The 23,169-nt window shown below is 31.6% G+C and overlaps 3 protein-coding genes and 1 long non-coding RNA gene across 9 annotated transcripts; 2 read left to right on the plus strand and 2 right to left on the minus strand.

Moving 5' to 3' along the window:
• Positions 1 to 353: 353 nt before the first annotated feature.
• On the plus strand, positions 354 to 1,559 carry LOC101215527 (ethylene-responsive transcription factor ERF014). Its single transcript, XM_004142646.3, has one exon. It carries the CDS (start codon positions 571 to 573, stop codon positions 1,267 to 1,269), a length of 699 nt encoding a protein of 232 aa, XP_004142694.1. The 5' UTR covers positions 354 to 570; the 3' UTR covers positions 1,270 to 1,559.
• A 6,065-nt stretch (positions 1,560 to 7,624) lies between these two features.
• Positions 7,625 to 11,547, plus strand: LOC101217512 (proline--tRNA ligase). Its single transcript, XM_004142573.3, has 12 exons — positions 7,625 to 7,786; positions 8,136 to 8,195; positions 8,315 to 8,368; positions 8,479 to 8,539; positions 8,702 to 8,778; positions 8,862 to 8,911; positions 9,289 to 9,371; positions 9,783 to 9,853; positions 9,930 to 10,086; positions 10,571 to 10,707; positions 10,779 to 10,877; positions 11,098 to 11,547. Exons 1-12 carry the CDS (start codon positions 7,739 to 7,741, stop codon positions 11,170 to 11,172), a joined length of 972 nt encoding a protein of 323 aa, XP_004142621.1. The 5' UTR covers positions 7,625 to 7,738; the 3' UTR covers positions 11,173 to 11,547.
• Positions 11,548 to 11,581: 34 nt separating this feature from the next.
• Positions 11,582 to 13,846, minus strand: LOC101215288 (E3 ubiquitin-protein ligase RZF1). Of its 5 annotated transcripts, none has more exons than XR_969286.2 (3): positions 12,627 to 13,846; positions 11,989 to 12,061; positions 11,582 to 11,877 (listed from the first exon to the last, which is right to left on the minus strand). XR_969286.2 is itself a non-coding variant. In XM_004142645.3 (2 exons), exons 1-2 carry the CDS (start codon positions 13,579 to 13,581, stop codon positions 11,861 to 11,863), a joined length of 972 nt encoding a protein of 323 aa, XP_004142693.2. In that variant the 5' UTR covers positions 13,582 to 13,846; the 3' UTR covers positions 11,582 to 11,860. The 5 variants fall into 5 exon arrangements, 1 of the variants encoding a protein (XP_004142693.2); XR_004216118.1 differs by having other exon boundaries at positions 11,978 to 12,061; XR_004216116.1 differs by having other exon boundaries at positions 11,989 to 12,165.
• Positions 13,847 to 17,754: 3,908 nt separating this feature from the next.
• On the minus strand, positions 17,755 to 20,222 carry LOC116403463. 2 transcript variants are annotated; one of them, XR_004216220.1, is made up of 4 exons: positions 19,784 to 20,222; positions 19,274 to 19,467; positions 18,822 to 19,161; positions 17,757 to 18,745 (listed from the first exon to the last, which is right to left on the minus strand). It is a non-coding gene; the product is annotated as an uncharacterized LOC116403463 (long non-coding RNA). The 2 variants fall into 2 exon arrangements; XR_004216219.1 differs by lacking the exon at positions 19,784 to 20,222 and having other exon boundaries at positions 17,755 to 18,745; positions 19,274 to 19,773.
• Positions 20,223 to 23,169: the final 2,947 nt, after the last annotated feature.

A 23,169-nucleotide genomic window follows, 5' to 3' on the forward strand; every position in this document is an offset into this window, starting at 1 on the left:
GAGGTGAGAAAAGAAATAAAGTTGGAAAAGTGGATATATTGTTTGGGGGTATTATGAAAATGATGGACAATTTAAGAGTAGAATAATGTGACAAAAAGAGATATATATACATAAAAAAGAAAAGAAAAGAATATATAACACATATTTGACGAATTCAATACGAGTTGAAGGAGGAGGTAGCTAGGTAGGTTTCTTTTTTCTTCCCCAATCCCATCCTTACAAACCAAGGTAGATTTCACATCCCATGTGGATAAATAGAAAGGGCAAAACAGTAATTGTAGTGCAGCCATATTAATATTAAATACAAGAAAAACATCTGTCCCCCATTCTTGCATGTGTTGAGTGACATGCTTTGATTGACTAACAGATAAGCCATTTAGATCCATACTCCAAATTTTCAATTTTCAATCATCTATATAAATCTCATTCACTTCCTATCACATTCCATTATTTCACTTCACACCTAAATCAAAAACACCACCCAAAAAAGAAAAAGAAAAAAACCATTCTTTCAATTTCAATTCTTATTTCCTACCTATTTCTGTTCTTCCAAATTTGGGGATTTCATAAATGGTGAAGAAAGTCGAGAAGACGGCGGTCGAATCATCTCTGGCGCCACCGCCTCCGCCGTTTAAGAAGAAGTATAAGGGTGTTAGAATGAGGAGCTGGGGTTCATGGGTATCTGAAATTCGAGCGCCGAATCAGAAGACCAGGATTTGGTTAGGGTCTTATTCAACGCCGGAAGCAGCCGCGCGTGCTTACGACGCTGCACTTTTGTGTCTTAAAGGCGCTTCCGCCAGCCTCAACTTCCCGGAAATTGCTAACTCCATTCAAATTTTCGACAACAACAGTCACTTCCGCCGCCACCACCACCACATTCATACCTCCGACGATGCCATTATGTCTCCCAAATCCATCCAACGTTTCGCCGCCGCCGCCGCCAATGGCTTCCCAGATAATGTCGGCACGGTCGTCACTCCTCCGTCCTCCGCCGTATCTTCGCCGTCGACGTCGACATCTTCCACACCGTCTGATCAGCCTGAAGATGAGATGTCGGTCATTGTGACATCCGATGGTTTTTACAATGAATTCGATCAACCGACGGCAGAAATGGAATCTTGGTGCAATTACTTTGATGCCCTTCAGTCACCGAAGTACATTGACCAAATATTTACCGACGGTTGGCTTGATTTTGATTCCATGGCTGAGGGTAAAATGGATCATTTTGAGGAAGAAGAAAGTGACATCAGATTGTGGAGCTTCTGCTGAAGAAAGGGTATACCAGAAAAAGTAAAAATTATCTTTACTTCATTTCTACATTATATTATATTTCTTTTAAAAATCTTCGTAAATTTCTTGAAGATATTACTGACCGTGACCAAAAATATGATGTTTTTCTTTTCAATTAACCAACGAACTCACATGAGATTTGGACTTTTTTTTTTTCTTCCAAACTAATCTCTGTACACGTTGGTTTTATGATGAAAAACGTTAATGTAATTTTTGTAATGAGTAATCATTGTTATTAATTGTTAATTATATTATAATTATTATATTAATGGAAATGTTAATTCATAATTGTTCTTCTATTGAGTGATTAATTATGTTCATCGCCGTCGGTGTCTATATAATATATGAGAAGCGGCGTAATGTAAAACATATAGGTGGAGATCTTAAAAGAGGCCTAATTTTTTTAAAAACTTCTATTAAATTCCTCAGGTAAGTTTTTTCGGGTTATATTTTTTTCCTAAATAGTTTTAATTTTATTTTCCATCTATAATCTATAAAAGAAAATTATTATATTTTCTATAAGTAAATGTTTAAAATAAAAAAGAAAACAATAAGGAAAACCAAAAATGTATTTATAATAAAGAGAAATGTACTTGGTCAAAGCTTCACATCAGTTTTCTCAAGAAATGAAAAAAAACAATAACAATTACATATAAAAAAAAACTCACCACTGTTAGTAATTGTACTTGGATATATTACATTAAATTGCTCTTCCTCTCAATTTAAGCTTTTGGAATGGTATTAAGAGAAGATATTGTACCAAAATTGCCCACCCGAATAAATTAAGTTACATTTTTTATAATACCAAAATAAATTAAAATATTTACAAGTTATAGAAAAATTTTGGATTCTATCACTAAAAGATTTTTCTATTACTATAATATATCAATAACTATCGGTGATAGAATTTACTATAGGTTATCAATATTTTGTAAAATCTACTACTTTTAAAAATTTCTTAGCAACTTAGCCTCAAAATTTAAGTTAATTGATAATGATAAATTTAATATAACATTTACTATACTTGGTAAATAAACAAACATACTCAAATTAACTTTATTTACCATCCACAAAGATTTTATATTTTTATGAGAGATACACCTAACAACTTTTTTGTAATTCGAGTACATTGAACGTTATTTTGAAAAATATATTCCTCTTCCATTACAGATCTTTTATATAGGAACATCCAACACTATATAATAAATACATTAAAATGTTTAAAAAATATCTCGACGTTTTACTGATTCTCCAATAACATTCAATAAATTTGTAGCAATAAATAAAGATCGAAAATTTCCATAGGTTTCGAATATAAAAATTATTTTTTGATTGATCCAATCCATAACCTGACCTAGATCAATATTATAAACTCAGTACTGTAAATTAAAGTATCGTTCTCGTCTCTATTCTTCGTCACATTGTTGGAACATATATTAAATATGTATCAATATGAAAATATTTGGCAATAATGTAAATATGTAAATTTTAAATTTACATAAAAAGTAAAAGAAAAAAAAGAATAATACATTTTTATGGAATATTGTTAAGAGAGTGAAAGTTTGGATTCATTCAATTTGTTGCATTTTAATTTAATTTTTTTTGTTAAATATCAAATGGGAACTAGAAAATAAGTTAAAGTTTTATCTTAGTTTTTTCCTCTTTTTTAAAATTTTTGTTTAGAAAATCAAATTGTCTTCCCTTTGAAAAATCATTGAAATTTAGGGAAAAATTTGATATTTGAAAAAAAAAGTTGCTTATATTTGTGGAAAGAAAATTATTGATGTTTGAAATAAAATCTATTACGTGATAATTAATAAAAAAAATTGATACGTAAGGAAAACAAATTATTGATATTTAGAATAAAAATTATTTTGTAAAAATAATTGTAGAGATTTTAACTGGTTGTGCAATTACCCAATCACTACAGCTACCACTCCCTAATAAATCCACCTTTATTTTTTTTCTTCTCGTTTTTTATTTTTTCTTAAAAAAGAACACATAAATTAAAGTCAGTCTATTAAAATATATATATATTTATAGAATAATGGGTGAATATTAAATTTGTGATAGGTAATAAAATTGGTTAAATTATAAGTTTAGTAGTGAAATTTGGAGTGGGTTTATTTTGTCTAAGACTTTCAAGATCACAGATTTAAGTTTTGAGTGGTTTGAAATTGATCTATTTGATGAAAAATTAAAAGTTTTAAATTTTTACCTTATAAAATTTAGGGTAGACTGATTAACTTTTAAAATTCCAAATTTTGCAAGAAACTATTTAGACATTTTTAAAGAATGTAATAATATATCAAAAATATATTTTAAAAAATTACAAATATAATAAAATTTAATATACTTTTAAATGGGTTTATCACTCAACTCTATCAACTATATCTAAATTTTGCTATATTTATAAATTTTTGTACATTATTTTATATTAATAAATGCTTTTCAAATCTGAGGCTATATTTACAGATGCTCATTTATTTTATTACATGTTGCTAGAAAATCTTTATATAAAATTGTTTGTCCAGTTGGTTTGTCTTGGTTTTATTATCTACAAATGTAAGAAACATATTTTGAAGAAACAAATTGGGAAAATAGAGAGGGGAAAAATATTTTACCATAAATAGGAATTAAATTATGATTGGGTGTTTTATAGGGCAGGGGTCGTTATAGTATGATTGAATATTGATGGGGTTTATTGTTTCCAGTTTTTGGAGGTCAATTCTTTAGATTAGATTAGAGTTTGACATATAAATAATTTTATATCTGATTGATTGATACCCTTCATATCCTTTGCATAAACTCTCCTAAATTCCGGAAATTAGCCAATTATATGGATTACCTATTATTCAAATTATATTTTCAAACACAATACACAATACTCTATTTGAATGACATTATTATTTTAATTACTTCAAATATAGTAAAATAAACCAAAGTATTTACATGTATATTAAAATTTTATGTGTTGGTAGGGTATGGTGTATATGATAAAATTTAGTTTCTTTTTAATTGCATTTAAAAAAAATAAAAAAAATGTGAATATATATGAAATGATTTTGATATGATTAGGTGAGTACCGAAGATTTTTGGTTTTGGGATTGCAATGTCCATCAAATAAATAATTGATTAAGATGGGTTGAAATTTTATTTTCATGGTGAAATAAAACATGACGATACTACAATTCATCCAATCAAAACCATCCATTTCAAAGTGCTTGACAACTTTTCGTTTTTTGTTTTCTTCCTTCAAATTTAAATAAATTATATTACCTATATATATGTATATATATATAATTACATTCATAAATTTACGTCTAATATTTATTTAACTTTGTATTAACGGGATTATATAAACACAAAATTAAATGTTCAAAGTCCAGAGCATTTACTAGACATGTGATTTAAATTATTAAATAATTTTAAAAGTATTAGAACATAAATTGAAGATTAAAGAACTTATAAGACAAATATTGAAAATAGGTCACATTGAATACTTAGGATCTATTTTGTACAACCCAACTTAATAATAATAAAACAAAAGTAGTATTTAAAAATATATTTTTACTAGGAATTTAAGTATTTTAAAAATTGGTAAATCATATAAAAGAAAAAAAATATATAGTTAATTTTTTTTTATTTAAGAAAATGAGATTATTAGTTACTAAAGTGGGGTTTAAGGTGAGGTCAAACCGTGAGCAGTGTGACCATCCAAAATGGAAATCTTTTTGTTAGTTTTTATAGACAAAATCAATCATATATTAAATACAAAGCAAAGGGTCGCTCTCTTTGTTTAATTAAGTTCACCTTATTTGTTGCCAAAGCCGTGCCTTTAATTCCATTTTGTTCTATTTTCTCACTATTCATTTCTTTTATTTATTCTCATTTGTCTTCTGAAGAGAAAAGAAAAGAAAAAAAAAAATACTTATGTCATTTGCCAATACAAAAATAAATTTGTTTCCCAAAAATATGGCCTAATTTTTGGTGTGTGTGTGTGTATATATATATATATATATATATATAGCTATTTTGTCAACTAAATTAGATATAAAATAAGTTTGTTAGAAGGTAATATTGTGCTTAATTGTGCATACTTGGATTGGATGCTTCATGATCATTTAGGTTGTGCTCTTTCGACTGGCCTTAAGTTCAAGTGGTGATGAATTCTTTGAAGCATGAAGCTATGAGGATTTGCTTTGGGTTTTGAAGCTAAGACGATTTGGTGGCAAATTGTACTTGAATTTGTGATATGAGTGTACAATTTGTTTGGGTTTTTTTTACCCCATTCCTAAAAGAAGAAACCGACTAATTTTCTTTTTTCTTTTTAAAATGGAGAAATGAATGGATGAAACGTGAAGATGTTAAGTGAGCAAAATGATGGGGTCCCATCCTGAATTGTTGTTGATGAGATGTTAGACGTTGTATTTGGACGGTGCTGGGTAACCTCAAAGGACCACGGTGCTTCTTCCTCAACAAAACTAAACTATTTTTCTAAATCTTTTTGGACCCCATTTGTCCTTACACATATTTAAACCCCCACTCCCCCAATTCACCTTTTCATAATACTTTATAATACACAATCATCTCAAACAAAATAAAAACATATTTTTATTACTTTCTATTCAATATATTTTTACAAAAATTACTTTTCTTTAAGTCTTAGACTTATCTCTGCTTTGTCCTTCAGTTTAAAAAATGTTTCTTTTTAGTTTTTAATTTTAAAAAATATACCCATTTGATGATGTTTTCAAAATATATCACTTTAGTTTTTAGATTTTTAAAAAGAAAATTATTATGAATAGTACAAATCGAAACAATTTACAAAATATAGCAAAAAATTTTAATATGAGCTATAACAATTTTAATAAATTTTTATATACTTTTGTAAAAAGTTTCAATATCTTGCTATTTTTTAAAATGAAAATAGGTTTAAAAGGTCCTAGAAACAGGATATATTTTTTATTTTAAAAAACAATTATATGATATTTAAAATTTGAAAAGTAGTTTGTAAGAAGATATGGTTTTTAGAAATTGTTTTTCTAATTTAAAATATTATATAACTAGTTAAAATAAAAATATAAAGTTACTTGAGACACTTCATGGCCTAAAAAAGTACACATTGAAAACTCGAAGAAAAGACAAATCTATTCTTATAGATATGGAGACTAAAATGTTACATGTCTAAAACTTAGACGCCAAACATACATAACCTTTAAAGGCCAAAGACTAACTTTATATCATACCCCAGCATCAATAACTACCTAGGCGAAAACTTGTAGAAATACACGTTGTTATCACGACCTTTTATGTAAAATAATGGAGTCAAAATGCAAAGTAAAAGACCAATAATAATCATATGTATTACAAATAATTTATTTTATATGTTACCGACAATTTATATTTTTTAAGTTATGGAATTTGGAAAACCAAACCTATTTTGTTTGGGTGCAAAATTGTTACAAATAATATTAAATATTTTAAATGATTTTTTAAAAATCATTATTCATAATAATTGTTTACTTGACCATATGTGTGGATTACTTACTTCGTTCTCTATTTATTATAAACTTTATATTTGTTCCAAAGAGTAAGTTAAAATGATTATTTATTACAAACCAAATAAGAAATTAAAATGATTATTTATTACTATCAACATATGTAGTGGTGGAGTTTTCATTTGTTTATTTTCCTTTCGAATGATGTGGTCCATTATAAATTTCATTACACCTTCAAATTGCTTAGCTTCTCTCAAAATTCAATCCATTAAGCTTGTTGCTGGTATGATTTAGGGATGGGGGAATGGGGTTTCCTCTTTGTGTATCTTAACTTCTACAAAATGTATAAAACAATTAACCATGAAATAGAGAAATGAAATGATCTTTTTTTCTTTCTTTTTCATAACTGCAACTTAACGAGGAAGTTTTGAGAAAAATTCAAACTAAGCTTCGCAAATATTGGTTGCAAATCTTATAACTCTTTAGATTTTCTTAGAATAGTGAAACATAAAATTGAAAAAAACAGATTAAGCAACAGAAATATTGGTTGCTAAACCATTTTTTTTTTTTTTTTTTTATCTATAATCTCTATTTACATAGCTTTTATTTTCTTTAAGTAGGATGACATGACTTCATCTCACAACTCCGTTTGCAAGTTAACAGAAATTATAACAAAGGAAGTACCAATTAGAAAGTTTTGGCAATTGATAACAAGCTAACGACGACCACTTGAAAATTTGATGTTGAAGTCCAATGGGCCGCAACGAGAAGCCCAAATCAGCGACGCCGTCATGAATTTTTACCAATCTGGGGGCCCTTCACCACCCGGCAATCGATTCTCTTGGATTTCCATAGGCGTTCCTTCTTCGTCTAAACCTTCGTCCTACTCTGTACTCTCCTCTCTCCGGCGCGCTTCTTTGCTCTCAATTCCATCTCTCTGCTTCAGTATGGCGAAGGAGGTTTATACCAGGGAACACTTACTTTCCCTCTTGCAGGTACTTACATTTTTCACTCTTTCTCTATCAATTTACATGCTACTTGATATCTCCTTCTCAGTACGAGGGCGTAGGTTTCTTTCTCCTCATCCAATGCTAGACAACTCTCGTAGAGTTTATGTAGAGCTCCGATAATTCTTATTCTTTTGAGATTCGCGTTATAATTCACTTGCTTTGAGTAGCCTCAGAACGGAATGACATACGAATGGTTCGGTTTCTGTCAGATTTTGTAGTTTGTACGACGCTTCAGATTGATTTCCCCTAGATTGGGGACGGAGCTTGTTAGCATAATTGCTCACTGTTTCCAGATTGATATCCGATGACTAATTTAATTTTAATAACTCTGTAGGATCTTCAAGTTGATTTTTCCAGGTACGAACATCCTGCTGTATTGACAGTTGAAGCTCAGGTAATTTTAATTCTGTATGGAAAAAAAAGGAGCGAATAAACTATAAATCCACACTTCTCATTTTAATTTTAATTTATATACAAACTAACGGGATTAAGTATGGCCTAATCCACATTCAGGCAAAATATGTTGGAAATTTGGGGGGTGGCCTCAGTAAGAATCTGTTTTTGAAGGTAGACATCTGAACAAACTGTTTCTGCTTCATAATTGTAGTTATTAGAACATGCATTCTATGTTGCAATGTATGTTTTTAACACCTGCGATACTTTCCGCTAATATGCAGGACAAAAAGAATAGATACTATATTGTTTCTGCATTGGCAGACACCAAAGTGGATCTAAAAGGTCTGTACACTTTACACGCCATTGATTTCTGTTAATTTTTCTTCTTTATATTTAGGGTCTATAAGTCAGAGACGCAGTCACATGTGCTTGGTATTTAAGGAGAAACTCTATGATCTTATATTTATAGTGTGATATGATTAATGGTGCATTTTAGTCATGCAGTTCTATCTGTGAGACTTGGTTTGGGTAAAGGTGGTCTGAGAATGGCTCCCGAGGAAGCATTGGGTGAGAAACTTAAGGTCAGGGAAATTCAGGCTGATATAATTCTTTCACTTCATTTTGTTAGATCTTGCACGTGCTCATCTTTTGAACAAATTGATAGGTGTCCCTGGGCTGTGTTACTCCATTTGCACTCATCAATAAAACAGCACGGTATGCATTCTTTAGTTGTCGAGATTTATTTCACGACATCTATCAACAGTTCAGCAAAATTTTATTCTTGATATGTTTCATTTTCATTATCAGTAGCTTTCTTTGCTTTGTTGTTATGTGTATTGTTGCAGGAAATCTTTAAGATATATGCAGTTATCACTTGAACAGTGTGAACGTTTAGAAATATACAATCTATAAATAGTTATAAGAAGAGCTAACTTTTCCGACATTCATATCCGGGATTATGTGATAATCCATGGGACAACATAGTGTTTTTGCCTTTTATTTTGTGCACATTAATATCGGCAGAACTAACCATCTATTTATTGTATTTTATTCTAGTTATTATGTGCCATTGTAACCCTTTCCTCGTGCAGGGATGTCGCCTTGTTGTTAGACCAGGGATTTAAAGGCCAGGAGTTTTGCTTCTTTCATCCTCTGTCAAACGAAACATCAATATGTAAGGGCGGTGTATTTTCATTTATATTTTTTTTCCTTTGTTCACCTCTCTGAAAAATAGATTGCTTAAACTTCGTCTTTTAGATGCCCAATTCTGAATTTTTGTGTTGCTATATATTTTCCACTTGCTAGATAATGTTATTCCGGGTTCCGCTCTTCAATTTGATGGTCGCTTTCTTTTGTGTATTTGGGTGTGTTTGACAATATCGTTCCGTTCCATGTTTATCTTGGTCGATCTACTTTTTTAGTGATTTTTCTCCCCTTCTATATGTATAGAACGTAGAAAATTTCTTCCATGTTAATCTTTCATGATATAGCATTCTTTGTTCTTGCATAAGTGTGATATATAAATAGACCATTGCCTGCTCTTTTATAACTTAAATTAATCCACTTTATATATTGATGTTTTCAGCCATTAATACCAGTAATCTCGACAAGTTCCTTCAATCGATTGGGAGAGACCCTTCATATGTTGACTTGGAGGTGAATACATGTCTGCTGATTATTAACTTCATTTAAAAAGTACATTACTTGGTTGATTTTGATTCCCTATCTGCAGGCTAATCCTTCTGTAGGAAAGGATCAACCCCCAGATCTTGCCGGACTTGTTCCCTCTGTTTCTTCCCTTGTGCCTGATACACCAGAGAAAGTATCTTCTCACCCGGATTCTAATGAAAATCACGGTGTTACTGACAAGAAGTCTAAAGCAGTTGCAGGTAGAATATGAACCTTATGCTTATAAGCTATATAGTACAAAAAAATAGGGGAAATAAATTAGTGTAGGGGATTAAATTTTATGTAGGTTTTGTTTCTTCAGGACTGATGAATGGGGCATCTGAATGTTAGGTTTGGTAAGGTTATGTAATTTTTGCCTTTACGCTTTTTTCTGTTTTACACATGTAGGTAAGTACATAGAGTTTATTTTCCCACTGCTTTCTAGTCTTTTTCGAACCACTGGCTAAATAATAATTGAAGGTTCACTAATTGCATAACTGCTGTATAGCCCAACCCGACTATAACATCAAGAAAATATCTTATGCCTTATTACATTTCTGTTAATTAATGCTATAATTATTTCGAATAATGCCAATTGGGTGGATGGGCTGTCTTCCTCCCTCATTTAGGAACTAGCAATGTCACAGTGGCCGTACTAAATGATCTTCTTTTGGCTAAAGTAACGAGTTTCTCCCTTTAAAACAGCGAACACAGTCAAACCATCTACCACTGTGAAAGTTGGAAAGGACAAACCTACACCCAAGGTTCAACCAACCTATGCAAATGTGGAAAAATTTGTGGAAGAGATCCTTGATAAGACGTCAGCAATAGTGCTCTCACAGGTATACTGTTCTTTCCATTACTATCCACTTAGTTGTCATTGTTCTGGAACTGACAAAATCAAGTTTGACAGCTGACAGAGGAGACAGTTAATAAACATGGAGAGCATTTGGGAGCCGCGGTGTCAAACAGCATTAAGAGACATCTCAGCTCGGAATTGAACAATCTTTCTGTGAGTATTTTACTTAAAATGATGACTTATTTTCTTCTTCTGGAGCAACGTAAAACAGCTTTAAAAGCTTTGCACTTGCTATTTCTAATTTCTAAATACTTGAATTGCTTACAGCTTTATCAATTTTAAGTCCAGCAGTTTTTCTTTGTTCTCAGTTTATACGTTATTTCACATGAATAAAAGCTGAAGTGTGTGATTTATGATGCATTTATTACTGCAGATGATATTTAAGAACACAGCATACACAGAAGGGTTCCATGCTGGGTCTTCTCATAAAGTGAAACATCCATGCTGATATCTGCCTGTGGTTCCAAGCAACTGGAGAAGAGAACTCGGACAGAAGGCGAGTAAGGGAGTTGTGGTCAAGATTCTTTTAAATTGATATATGGTGGCGTAACCTAACATTTGACAAAAAATTTCATAACAACCGATTGTTATAAGAACTGGTTCTGTGGTAAAGCATCTTTAGCACTACCGCTAAAAGTTATTTTTATTTTCATTGAGTTCTCTGATCTCATTTGCCTGTGATCAAGTTCTGCCATTTCCCTTTGTTTTGTAAAAATGATGACCACCAGCTTAATATTGCCGATGGGGCCTCACACACAGTTCAGGTAATATATTTAGGTTTAATGATCAGAGTGAAAATTGCAAGTTAATATATGATTATGAATTTTGGTCTTGGATTAACACTTGTTTTTCCTCCCTTAAAAGAAAAATACAAATGCATTTATGGTAGTGAAAATAACGCTTACCTTGTATCATTTACATAGGAATTCTTTGGTAATTTTGGTATTCATTGTTTGTGTTGCACTTGCATGTTTTTTTGTGCTTATTGTAGATTATTTAGATATTATAAATTGGGTAGAAATGAGAGCATCCTGCCAGTGTAATGGGCATGGGTTTCAGAAAGATGTTTTAGTTTAGAACATGAAAGATGCTTCAAACTAACACAATCGAAATGATATACGTTGGAGACTGATCTCTTAGGACAATCTCAATCCTGCAAATCAAAGAGTTGAATCATCTGATTAGTGCTTTTGTTGAGACCGTAGAATAATTAGAAGATATTTGAAAGAAGGCAATGGAGTGGCATGCCATACCAAATGTGTACCATGGTAATGAATCTAATGAATACGTTTTTCCTTAACAGTGTCTTCGTACACGCCCACATGTATTTTACATTCCTAGCGAAAAGTTTCAAGTATAATCCAAGTTAATTGCAGCATAAACATCGACATTAGAAGGGCTGAGGAAGAGAGGTAGGATGAACCACCCCTTGAATTAATTTCTGGGAAATGAAATAAAATATCTGGGTTAGAATCCGTGATGGGATTATAGAACTGTTTTTATTTGTTTACTTTTTATGCTTTTATTTTCAATTTAGTAGAATTCGTGAAACTTCTTAATATGTATATATACTTATTTATTTATTAGTTTTAAATTTTATGCATTAGCTTTTTAAATGATTTTTTAATTCGTAAAATTGTTTCTCCGCCCGTAGAAAGTATGCGAATTGATTTCTTTGGCCGAAGATTTTGAATAATGGGATGAAGAGGAAAATAATTTTAGGCATGATTTTATCTCCCATTAGAGACATAACAAATGTAAGATCATCAGCAATAGATCCCTAATTATTGTATGTGCATCTTTAGTTATGGTCATACAAATTTTATTTATTCGTATATCAATATCCCTATTCTGGAGACATTCCATTATTTTGAAGAGTAGAAAGAACAAATTATGCATCACCTCGAGAAGAAGCATCGAAGCGGTTCCGTGGAAATGGACTAATCTGCCTATACCTATTCCGAAATGGCCAAGGCACCAGGTGACTCCACCATCTGGCACATCTTCTCCCCATCCCTTCCTCTTCAGAACTACTCGACGCTTCATTCTCCGGTGTAAATGACGGCATCTCTTGCCTACAAACCGGGCAACTGTTATGAAGCCGAAGCCATGGTACTATGCACTCCGAATGGTATATATGCTTACAACTTAACTCCCTTGCTTCTCCCCCCACTTCAAACTCCTCCTTACAAACTGGGCAGTGCGACTCGTTCTTCAGATGCTCTGCTTCTATTTTCACCGTTGGAATTCTCTCGATTGCCTCCTCGCTTGCCGGTGCCGGTCCTGGTCGGTCGTTCTGCGTCAGCTCTTCAATTAACTCATCTAGTTGTGGTCCAGTGAAGTAGTCTCTTGGACTGATCCTCCGTGGTAATATCGGCTGGATTGGCTGAAGTTGGTCAGGGGGACCAAAAACGATAACAGTACGAGACCGATTTGGATTTGGAGGTTGTTGGCCAAAGTTGTCCCTCTCGTCCAGACTTCGACTACGCCATCGTCTTCGCCATTGAGGCAATTCATCTCCTTCAGGATCACTAAACGATCTCCGATCAAATTCCTCGAACCTGTGCCATGGTGGATGGTGGCGGTTCCCATTTGGGGTTCTGTTATTGAAGATACGAATCGGCTGGTTGAGCATTAGTGAGAGGGCTTCAAATAAACGACCCTCTGGCGAGGGATTAAATTCAGGGAGTGTGAGTTGCACCTCTTCAATGAACTGCCCAAAACAGCGTGGGCAGGTGAGCTCCGAAGGGTGTGCTGAGGCGAGGGTAACGGTGCGGTGGCATTGGTGGCACCAGTAGAGCTGGAAGGTTGTGGTATGGCGGTTGTTGGTTGTAGATTGGGGTGGGGTCAAAGACATGGGAAAGACGAACAAATGTTTGGAAATGGTGGAAGTTGGTGATTAGTTTTGTTAGTTAGAGAAATGATTTGGGAAAGGGAATCAGAATGTGGGAAGAATTTATATAATGGGGAAAAAGGATGGGAGAGGGAGTGGAGAAAGGAATGGCTTTATGGATATGCAGAAGCAATTCTGACATTGCCATCCTCATATGACATCTATCTATATCCTGATGGATTTGGTTAGTTTCATATTGTTTCGTAGAGATGAAGAAAAGGATGAGTGAAATGTGGTAACAACAGTTGTCTTTGTTTATGGGCTTAATTTCCTGCTGATTGTGTTTCTGGGTTTCCCAATGGAAGGAACATTATTTACGCTTCCTAGATTTCCTGTTTTTTAAAGTTAAATTCGTCGTTTCAAAGTGGAGATGAGGCTGCTACCTCCTAGGCCCGAATCATTTTCTGGATAGTCCACTGTTCGGGCTTAATGTTGTTTTGTTCGGCTCAAGACCTTTGTTTGACACACCAATGTAGCCTATCTCTTTACGGCAATTGAACAAATGGTCTAAAACAAAATGATGTTTTTTGAATTTTTTTACCAACCACCTCTTTTCTTGTAAAGTAGCTAAATTCTGATACTATTAAACTAAAAAGATCTACAAAAAAATTGATTATATATTTTAAGTTCAAAAAAAGCTTGAGATGTCAAATCTAATGACCAAATTCTCAAGCAATGCCACTGTTGGAGGGAAAATCTGGATTATTGATATTTTTCCAATTGGGATTATTTCAAACGTACAAAATTTAAATTATTGGAGCTATATTTTTACATATTAAAGTGACAATTTTATTTTTGTAACAATTTGCATTGTTTTCTTCTTTAGCACAAAGACCTACACTTTTTTTTTGAAACTTTAGGGCAAGCAAATGTTCTTAAAAATAATTAATCCATTCACAGCTAATTCCAGGATCATAACTCAATGTTAAGTACACTTTTGACCATGGGATCATAGATGCAAATCTTCACTTTCAAATGTAGGAGATCTTCATTTATTTATTGACAAATACGTTACTTAAATTATAATATTTAATAGGGTTGTTAACATTTATATTATTATATCTAATTCTTGTAACACCTTTTTTTCCCTCTCATTTTAGTTTGATTGTTTTCCATTGTATTTCTATATTAATATTTTTTTTAAGTCTAACAAAATGTAATTTGTGGGACAAATGTTGACTTTATAATCAAATATTTATAAAGAGAAAAAATAGAGAGCTGTTTTGGTGTGAGTTTTTAGGGAGAGAATTGGGGTTTCTTCACCAAATCCTAACATGATGATGACTAAAGTGTCACACAACAATGGCTTTTGGTGGTTCACCTACATCTTCCCTTGTGTTCCTCTCCTTTTATTTGCATTTCCTCTATATAAATTCACTTTTTTTTTTTTTAAGGGTATCATTCCCAAAAAGCCATTTCTGTAGAAGTTAGTGTGACATGTTTGACCAAGTAAACTTATTTTAATCAACCAACAAACACTAATGACGAAGTCAAGTATTTAAGAGATATATATTGCACTTCCAACAAATCCTTAGCCCATCATGTTACGATATACACTTCATTAAAATGTCGATATTTGCTTTGAGAATACAAAAATTGAATGAAATAAAGCCAATTTGAATGTTGAGTCTCGTTTTCTATCATATTCAAATAGTCTACTTTATGGTTGAACTAAAAACTAATTAGGTGAAAACACTTATATGTATCATTATAGATTTTGAAAAAAAGAGAATATATTTGACTGAAAATGATCCAACTCTTTATATAAATGAATGCTTATGAAAGCAATTTGAACTCTCTCTCTCTATGGTCGGTTTTGAACATTTACAAAGTCAAAAATACAAGTCCAATTGGTCATTTAATTCAATTAAAAGGAAAAATATACCATTGAATTCTTCTTCTGTTGAGGGCAGGCCAATTCTTGCTCTCCTCCCCCATTAAAGAAGAAACCAAAGGAGAAATCAAAAACCCAATCAGCCACTCCAAGAATACAATTCATAACAGTCAGCAAATAGGAGGAAGCAATCCATAACCTTCCATTGGATAACAATTATGTTATAGAAAATATTCTCTCCTCCTATTAAACTCTGCCAAGTGTAAAAATATTGGGTTATTGTTTATTCCTTTTTGTTATTGTTGTGCCCTAATTCTTTAGGCTCTCGTGTATAAATTGGGTATGCTACCCCTTGAATTAAGGATCAATACTCCCTCTCTTAATCAACTCCTGAATCAAGTCACTGTGATCAAGCTTGACAGAGGAAATTACTTGTGATGGAAGACTGTAGCCCTACCAATTCTTCGGAGCCACAAACTTGAAGGATACATTCTAGGTGAAATCACCTGCCCACCAAAGTTTCTGGGACAAACCTCCATTGCAACCAATGACGATGAAGGATCAAGCTCTTAGACCGTTGTCTCAAGTAGCACTGCGAGTCAAATGACTGGAGAAGTGATAAACCCACTCATATGTTTGTAGCTGTGGATACATTAATTTTACATAAGGGCATAACACATTGTATAATAAACAAACTAAAATATGTTTTAAAAATATCTCTTTCACTACTGCTCAATAATGTTTACTATGGTTTGTAACAACAAACAAACTCTGACAATTTAAATATGTAAATTTAAAATTTATCTAAAAAAAGAAAAGAAAAGAAAAATACATTTTTCATGAAATATTGGTGAGGGTGTGGAAGTTTCGATCACCGATTTTGTTGCATTTTTTTAAAAATATTTTGTTAGATAACATATGTGGCCTAGAAAATAAGTTAGAGTTTTATCTTAGATGAGTTTTTCTTTTTTTAAAAAATCATATTCCTCCTAAGAAATCAAATTATTTCTTTTTAGGAAATCATTGAAATTTATAAAGAAATTTGATATTTAAGAAAAGAAAAATATTGATATTTGAGAAAAGAAAAAATCTTTTTTGAAAATTATTGATATTTGAGTAAGGAAAATTATTTATGTTTGGAACAAAATCTATTTTGTGACAATTTATGAATAAAGTTGATATTTGAAGAAAGAAAATTATTGATATTTGGAATAAAAACTATTTCATAAAATTAATCGTAATAAACAAGATTTGAACTTAAACAAAATTTAGGCAAAATGAAGCTAAATTTAATATATAAAGTAATCTAACACTTCAAAATTAATATTAAAATACAAAAACTGATAATGTGAGAGAGCACGTGTCCCTTGGCCCCTTAATAAATCTGCCTTTGTTTGTAGTAGATCAACTACATCTCTGACTGTATAACTCAATGACACCGGAAGTTGCTATACAACTAATGTGATATGATCAACATTCACTAGATCTGTGGACAAGAGTATAAAAATTGTTTGGAGTACAATCCATAACAGAAGAAGATTATCTCCGTCAATCCTTTCAAGAAAGAGGAAAAGATAATAACATGTCTAAATATTTACGACTCATAAAATTAATAACTTCAGAATGAATGGAAGTCCGGTGGTGTTTAGAAGAAAGCTCTTGTATCACAAGTTCTTTTTGGACTTGATGAAGATTATAATATAGTGGTTGTAACGATTGAAGCAAGGCCAAACTTCTCATGGTTAGATATGCAATCTAAATTATTTTCGTACGAATAGAGGTTGAACTTCAAAAACTCGGAAAGAGTCGTGAATAGAACTAATGCACCGTTTTTCACTATAGTTAATGGAAGAGGAAACACCATTATATTGGTCCCCTCCACAACCAACAACACAAAGGGGAAATCACAATGCAACCGATAACAATGGTAAAAATTCCTTCGCTATTATGGGTATTCAAAATAGCAATCCCTTCCTGAGTAACACTCAGACCAAAATACCAACTTAAGATGGTATGCCAACAGTGGGGCCTCCAATCATGTGATTGTTGATTACAATAATATCCACAATCCAGTCGAATGATCAAGTAATGCATATTTTACGGTAGATAATGGAGATAAATTAACTATCAATTCTATTGGAAATTCAACATTAACTTATGAAAAAGTCTTATTAAAATTGTACTTGAGATCGTGAAAAATCTGATTAGTAGCACAAGATAATAGAGTTTTTGTTGAGTTTTATGACGATTACTGTCTTATATAATGGACAAGGGTATGGGTCGAGTACTTTTGAAGTGGGTTATCATGAAGGCCTCTACAAATTTGAGGATGTTGCAGGGACGTCTAAATGTGTTTCTGATGCTATGGATATTAGTAAATCTCCTCAATAGTGTTGTTTCTAGACTAGTCAGACATCAATGATTAGGACACCCCTTGAAGGATGTAATCTGAACTTCAAAAGAAATGAAAATATTTATTTCTGTCATTCATATCAACTTAACTTGGTAAATCACATGCTCTGCCATTTTCTGAATTTGAGTCTTGTGCTCTGAATTTGTTTAATCTTATTCATTCTTTTTTCTTGATATGATCATACCAGGTTTGTTTGGCTCTATCCTTTACAACTCAAGGGTGACGTTGTAAAGGCTTTTGAACATTTCGTCACAATGATTTAAGTTACAATACAAAGCTGACATTAAAATGCTACAATATGATAATGTAGAGGAGTACAAGAAAATTTGTTCTATAAGCTACCAACTGAGTATTTTCACACATATGTTCTGTCCTTACACACATCCAATACAAGAAATAGGGTCTTTTTCGGTGGAGCCCCATGTCGGCCAAAACTCTAAACAACATTGGAGAAGGTTTATCGACATCGACAACTATGTCGGAGATACTTTTTTCGACGCAGATCACGTCAACGACGGAAAAAATTTCACAGACGCACTTTGTCAGCACGTCGAGGAAGACTTTTCCCGACGTGACATTGCAAAAAGGCTTCTCCGATGTGACAAACGTGCGTCAGGGAAGCTTTTAATATTATGTTTTTGTTTAGTTAATTTATTATTTATTTTATTTTATTTCTTTTGTTTTTGTGTAATTATTGTTTTAGTTAATTTACTTCAACCCAAAGTTGGCAAAATTTGCCGTAAATGATGAAAATCAAAATATTTTAGTTAATTATAAACAATATACACGAAATATGTTCAATACAAAAACAATTACATTAACAAAAAAAAAAAACCCGAAAACTATATTATACTCTAGTGCTCTAGTTACGGACGCCAAACCTATAAATCACATAAAAGTAGAGTTAGAATATCACATATGCAAATTTAAACAAATTAAATATTGACAAGTACTTACCTCAAGTGATCACGATCCTCTCTATGCTCGACTCATCTCCTCGATCATCTTTTTCATCTCCTCCATTTGTTGTGCATGGTCCGCCATTTGTTGATCTCACTTCTCTTCTCTCAAGGGTTGTTCTAAAATTATGTTGGAGTTAGCATGTTCAAGACTCTCCTTTAGTTCACTAACCTCTGCCATGTGTGTCTGGTGGTCATACAAGATGAAGCGAAACTCATCCTAGACTTGGATTTTGGACTCAACCAAAACCTTTTGTGTAGCCCTGTCGTCTACCTAAAACTCTCTCGCATGTCTCCTCCTCAATTAGTGGTTAAGAACCCTCTAGGACGGGTTGAGACTGAAGTTACACCATTTAATTATGCACGATAGAAACTTATAAGTTTGCGAGATGATCAGACTTAAAAACAGAATTGAAAGTATAACAAAATATAAAGTTTTCTTAAACTTACAAAAGCATCCTCTATTGCTGGTGAAACGAACTCACCAGTACTACTAGAGTGTGTTTCTATGAATAACTCGACACGGTCCACCAGATGATCATGTAGTTCAGTGAGCTTTGTTTGTCTTTGAAGGAATGACTTTGTGCCGCTTATGTGGTTGTAAGCTGTTGCGCCCTAACAGCCTTGCACATATTTGATTGCTCCTACGTTAAAAAAACGACGATGATCAAACAATACAATTCACATGCTTCCTTAAGTACGTAAGTTATAATATAAAACTTAATGGCTTAGTTCAACTTTAACATTTGGTAGCTTTCCTTTCTTAGCCCAACTTTGCCTTAAAGCTTGGTGACCTAGGAGAGGAGAGAGAAATCTTAAAACACAAGTAAAAACTTGGTGAGTGATAGCTTTTGAAAAGCTTTTTGGGCATACATTGAAATTGTTTTCATAAACATGGCTTTCATCGCCTTATTTCACAAATCAGAAATCACATATTAGCCGCCTTTTATATTCCCTCACCAAGAACATGAACTATTCTCACGCATAGACTATTGTGATGTTCTTTTCATCAACTGCATCCCTCGAAGAATTTTCTGGATCATTTTTTGTTGTTTCAAGCACAATACACTCCTTTCATGCATTGGCCAACTTCACTACACCATATAATCCTTTTAATTTATATATAGTTGGCTTTAAGGAATAAAACTAATAGTTTACAAACAATCATTTCACACATTTACCACGCATAAGACTTAACATAGCATAAAAGCTTTGGTTTGAAAATTATTCCTTTCATAAACATTAACGCATAGAAACAACATTACAATAAACAAGAAATTCAAAAGAAAGCTTCGAAAATTAACATTAAACATTTTTTTAAATTACTCATTGACAAAATTTCCTTCTTCAAAACGCCTAGTTCCCTCCAAAAGTCTTCTTCTCGGTTAGTGAGTCTTCCTTTAAGTATTTAGCATAATCTTCCTTTACTACTTACCCTTCCTCCCAATTTATACTAATCCCAAATTGGGTTAGTCATCATCCTTGATTTTCCTTAAGCTTGTCAGCTCTTACTTAAAGTAATACACATATAAGTCTAATAAATTTTTAAACCATGCTTAGCTTAAAACCTTTAAACGTGACCCATTAAATAAAATTTAGAAATTTTTCATAAAATTCCTAACTCCTCAACGCCTAATCTCATCTCGCGTTTAACCCTCAAAACGCCTATTGTATCTTGCTCGCAGATTCTTTTCTCGTGTCACAGTCTCCAGAACGCCAAGCATCAAAACACCTAAATCCTCAAAAACTTCTTTCTTCTAAATTCTTTACTTAGCTTCTTATTGTTCGAAATGACCATTATTTTTTTTTCAGGCACAAGTCTCACACTACCTTAGAACCAAACTTTGTGTCGTTGAACTCCCCTTTCGTTAACCAAAAACAAGTAAAAAACTCATGCATCCAAGTTAGTAGTACAGTAGCACACTCCAAGAATACACTAATTCATAACGGTCAGAAAATATGAGGAAACAATCCAAAACCTTTCATTGGCTAACAATTATGTTATAGAAAATATTCTCTCCTCGCCAATATGAGCTTAGCTCAACTGACACCCGTATGTTTTTGTAGACTAGAGGTCTCGGGTTCAAATTTCCACCCCAGCATTTATTACAATACCTTTGCAAAAAAAAAAAAAAAAAATCATATATTCTCTCATCATATTAGGAGAAACTTTCCTCGGTGATCCAAAATATGAATGTTGCTTTTCTTATGTTTCACTAGGTAAAATTACTATCTAAATGGTTGTTTGGGATGCAAAGTAAGTTATTATAGTTTATGGATCATAATAATTTGTGTGTTATTATAGTTGTGTTTGAGTTGCAGAGTATTATAATCTGTTTGGGGTCAAGATTATAGCAGTTTGTAAAATAAATATTTCTTATTTTAGAGAGATGTTTATTTTCTTGCACTATTACTTTTTTCATACATATTTAGGTACATGAAATAGAGACGCTTGCAAAAATAACAATTTTTTTAATTATAATAGTGTTCATGTCACTACATTTTCTAAATTGCAAAAGTAGCAAATTTAAAAGTCGATAGCTCTCTGATAGCCATCCGATAGTCTGATAGTCATATGATATCACTAATTTTGCTAAATTCGCAACATGCAAAAAAATAGGTGACATAGGCTGTTTTTTTCTAAATGTTTTTGTTATTTGATGCAATTTTTCCATGAAATATCATTTTTGAAAAACATAGTTCAGACTATACCTTCTACAATTTATACAAACTAGTTTCTTTCACGTGCAACACACGTGGATGCCATGTTATTTTTAAAAATATAAAATTAATAATATATGTTATAGTAGCATTTTACTAATGATTATATTTTCATATTTACCTAATTGAGAGTTATATCTCATCATTTTTTACTATTTAAAGTTAATATTTTATTTTTAATGATAATTAATGATATAGATGTTTCAAAATTAATTTTTATAAAAGGGTGGGTACAAACTTTTATTTTTTTAGTTATTCCCTTTATTTCAAGTTTAGTTATATATCAAAATGTGATAATATTTAATTTATTTTTTTAAAAAAATTATATTATATTTTTAAAGATTATTGAAACAAGAAGTTATAAGTTATAAAGAAGAAAAAATAAAAATAGATTTAAGTAATATATAGAAACATGATAGGAATTACTATTGGATAATTGACGTAGAAAATATCCGTATATATAAAATGTTAAGATTTTTATGAGATTAAGTAGTTAATTTGTCGTCTTTTACTATTTTAGAATTTGAATGTTTGTAACAAATATTCATAAGTCGTCCATAGTTGATACATAATATAAAAGTCATATAATATTTCTAAGCTAAGAATTTAAAAATTGGTAACTATAATCATTGATTTGAATTTAGTTTCACCGTATTTCAGTTTCCTAACTCTTTTGGTTTTGTTGTTATGTCTAAATATTAAATTTTTATCATCTAAAATAATACTAATTTTTAAATTTAAAAATGCACTTTCCAAAAAAATGTCAGAAATTTTAGAGTATTGATGTAGAAAAGCATAACAAAGAGATATACTAATTTAAGATAAAAGACATACAAATTTAAGATAGAAGACATAATGAAATGAAAAATAAGGTTTGTCATTTTAATTTTTCATTTTAGCTAAAAATAAACAAAAAGAAAATATAATAGAAAAGAATATGGAAGAAAATTTTTCATTCTAACTCATTTATATAACTAAAAAAAAATAACAAAAAGAAAAATAGTTCCAACCAACTAAAAAAAGTAGATAATATTTACAAAGAAATGCAAGAAAATATTTAAATATTTGTATAAATCTCTAGCACGGAAGAAATAAATATTGTCTTCTTGCATTTTTCTCTTCTCTTAATTGATGATGCGATTTTCTAGATTCACTATTGATCTTTATCTTTTCATCTTGATTGTCTCCTTGCACTTCCATATTCACTTAACAATGATTTGTTGCTTAGGCAAACAAGGGATATCATACATTTATATCGAATAAATTGGTAGAAAGATGGGTTAGAGAATTTTAAAAGGTTTCCTTGAATTTATTATCATGCCTATAAAAATTTCTCCACAATCCATGAAGTTAATTAGAGTAATAAATATTTTTGAATCAAATATTGAATGGTTAGAAAAGTGAAGAGAAAAAGTTAACATTCACCATATACATTGAACTTGAATGACAAAATTGTCACCAAATAAATAGTAAAAATACTCATAATTAAAGGGGTAAAATTGACTAAGAAAATTTCTCAATATAAAAGCTTTTATATGTAGTATAGATTAGTTTATTACTACACAATGCACATGCTATAAAACTTTATAATATAACCTCATTTATGAAAATTGATATGTAATTTT

The sequence above is a fragment of the Cucumis sativus genome, chromosome 4, assembly GCF_000004075.3.
Source record: "Cucumis sativus cultivar 9930 chromosome 4, Cucumber_9930_V3, whole genome shotgun sequence".
NCBI lineage: Eukaryota > Viridiplantae > Streptophyta > Magnoliopsida > Cucurbitales > Cucurbitaceae > Cucumis > Cucumis sativus.

What these genes read in the sequence shown, in the direction of transcription:
- LOC101215527 (XM_004142646.3), top strand. Translation starts at nt 571, where the DNA reads ATGGTGAAGAAAGTCGAGAAGACGGCGGTCGAATCATCTCTGGCGCCA.
- LOC101217512 (XM_004142573.3), top strand. Translation starts at nt 7,739, where the DNA reads ATGGCGAAGGAGGTTTATACCAGGGAACACTTACTTTCCCTCTTGCAG. An exon ending in CATTGGGTGAGAAACTTAAG is followed by an intron (nt 8,779 to 8,861) that starts GTCAGGGAAATT and finishes ACAAATTGATAG; the next exon opens with GTGTCCCTGGGCTGTGTTAC. An exon ending in GAAGTCTAAAGCAGTTGCAG is followed by an intron (nt 10,087 to 10,570) that starts GTAGAATATGAA and finishes CCTTTAAAACAG; the next exon opens with CGAACACAGTCAAACCATCT.
- LOC101215288 (XM_004142645.3), bottom strand. Translation starts at nt 13,581, where the DNA reads ATGTCTTTGACCCCACCCCAATCTACAACCAACAACCGCCATACCACA.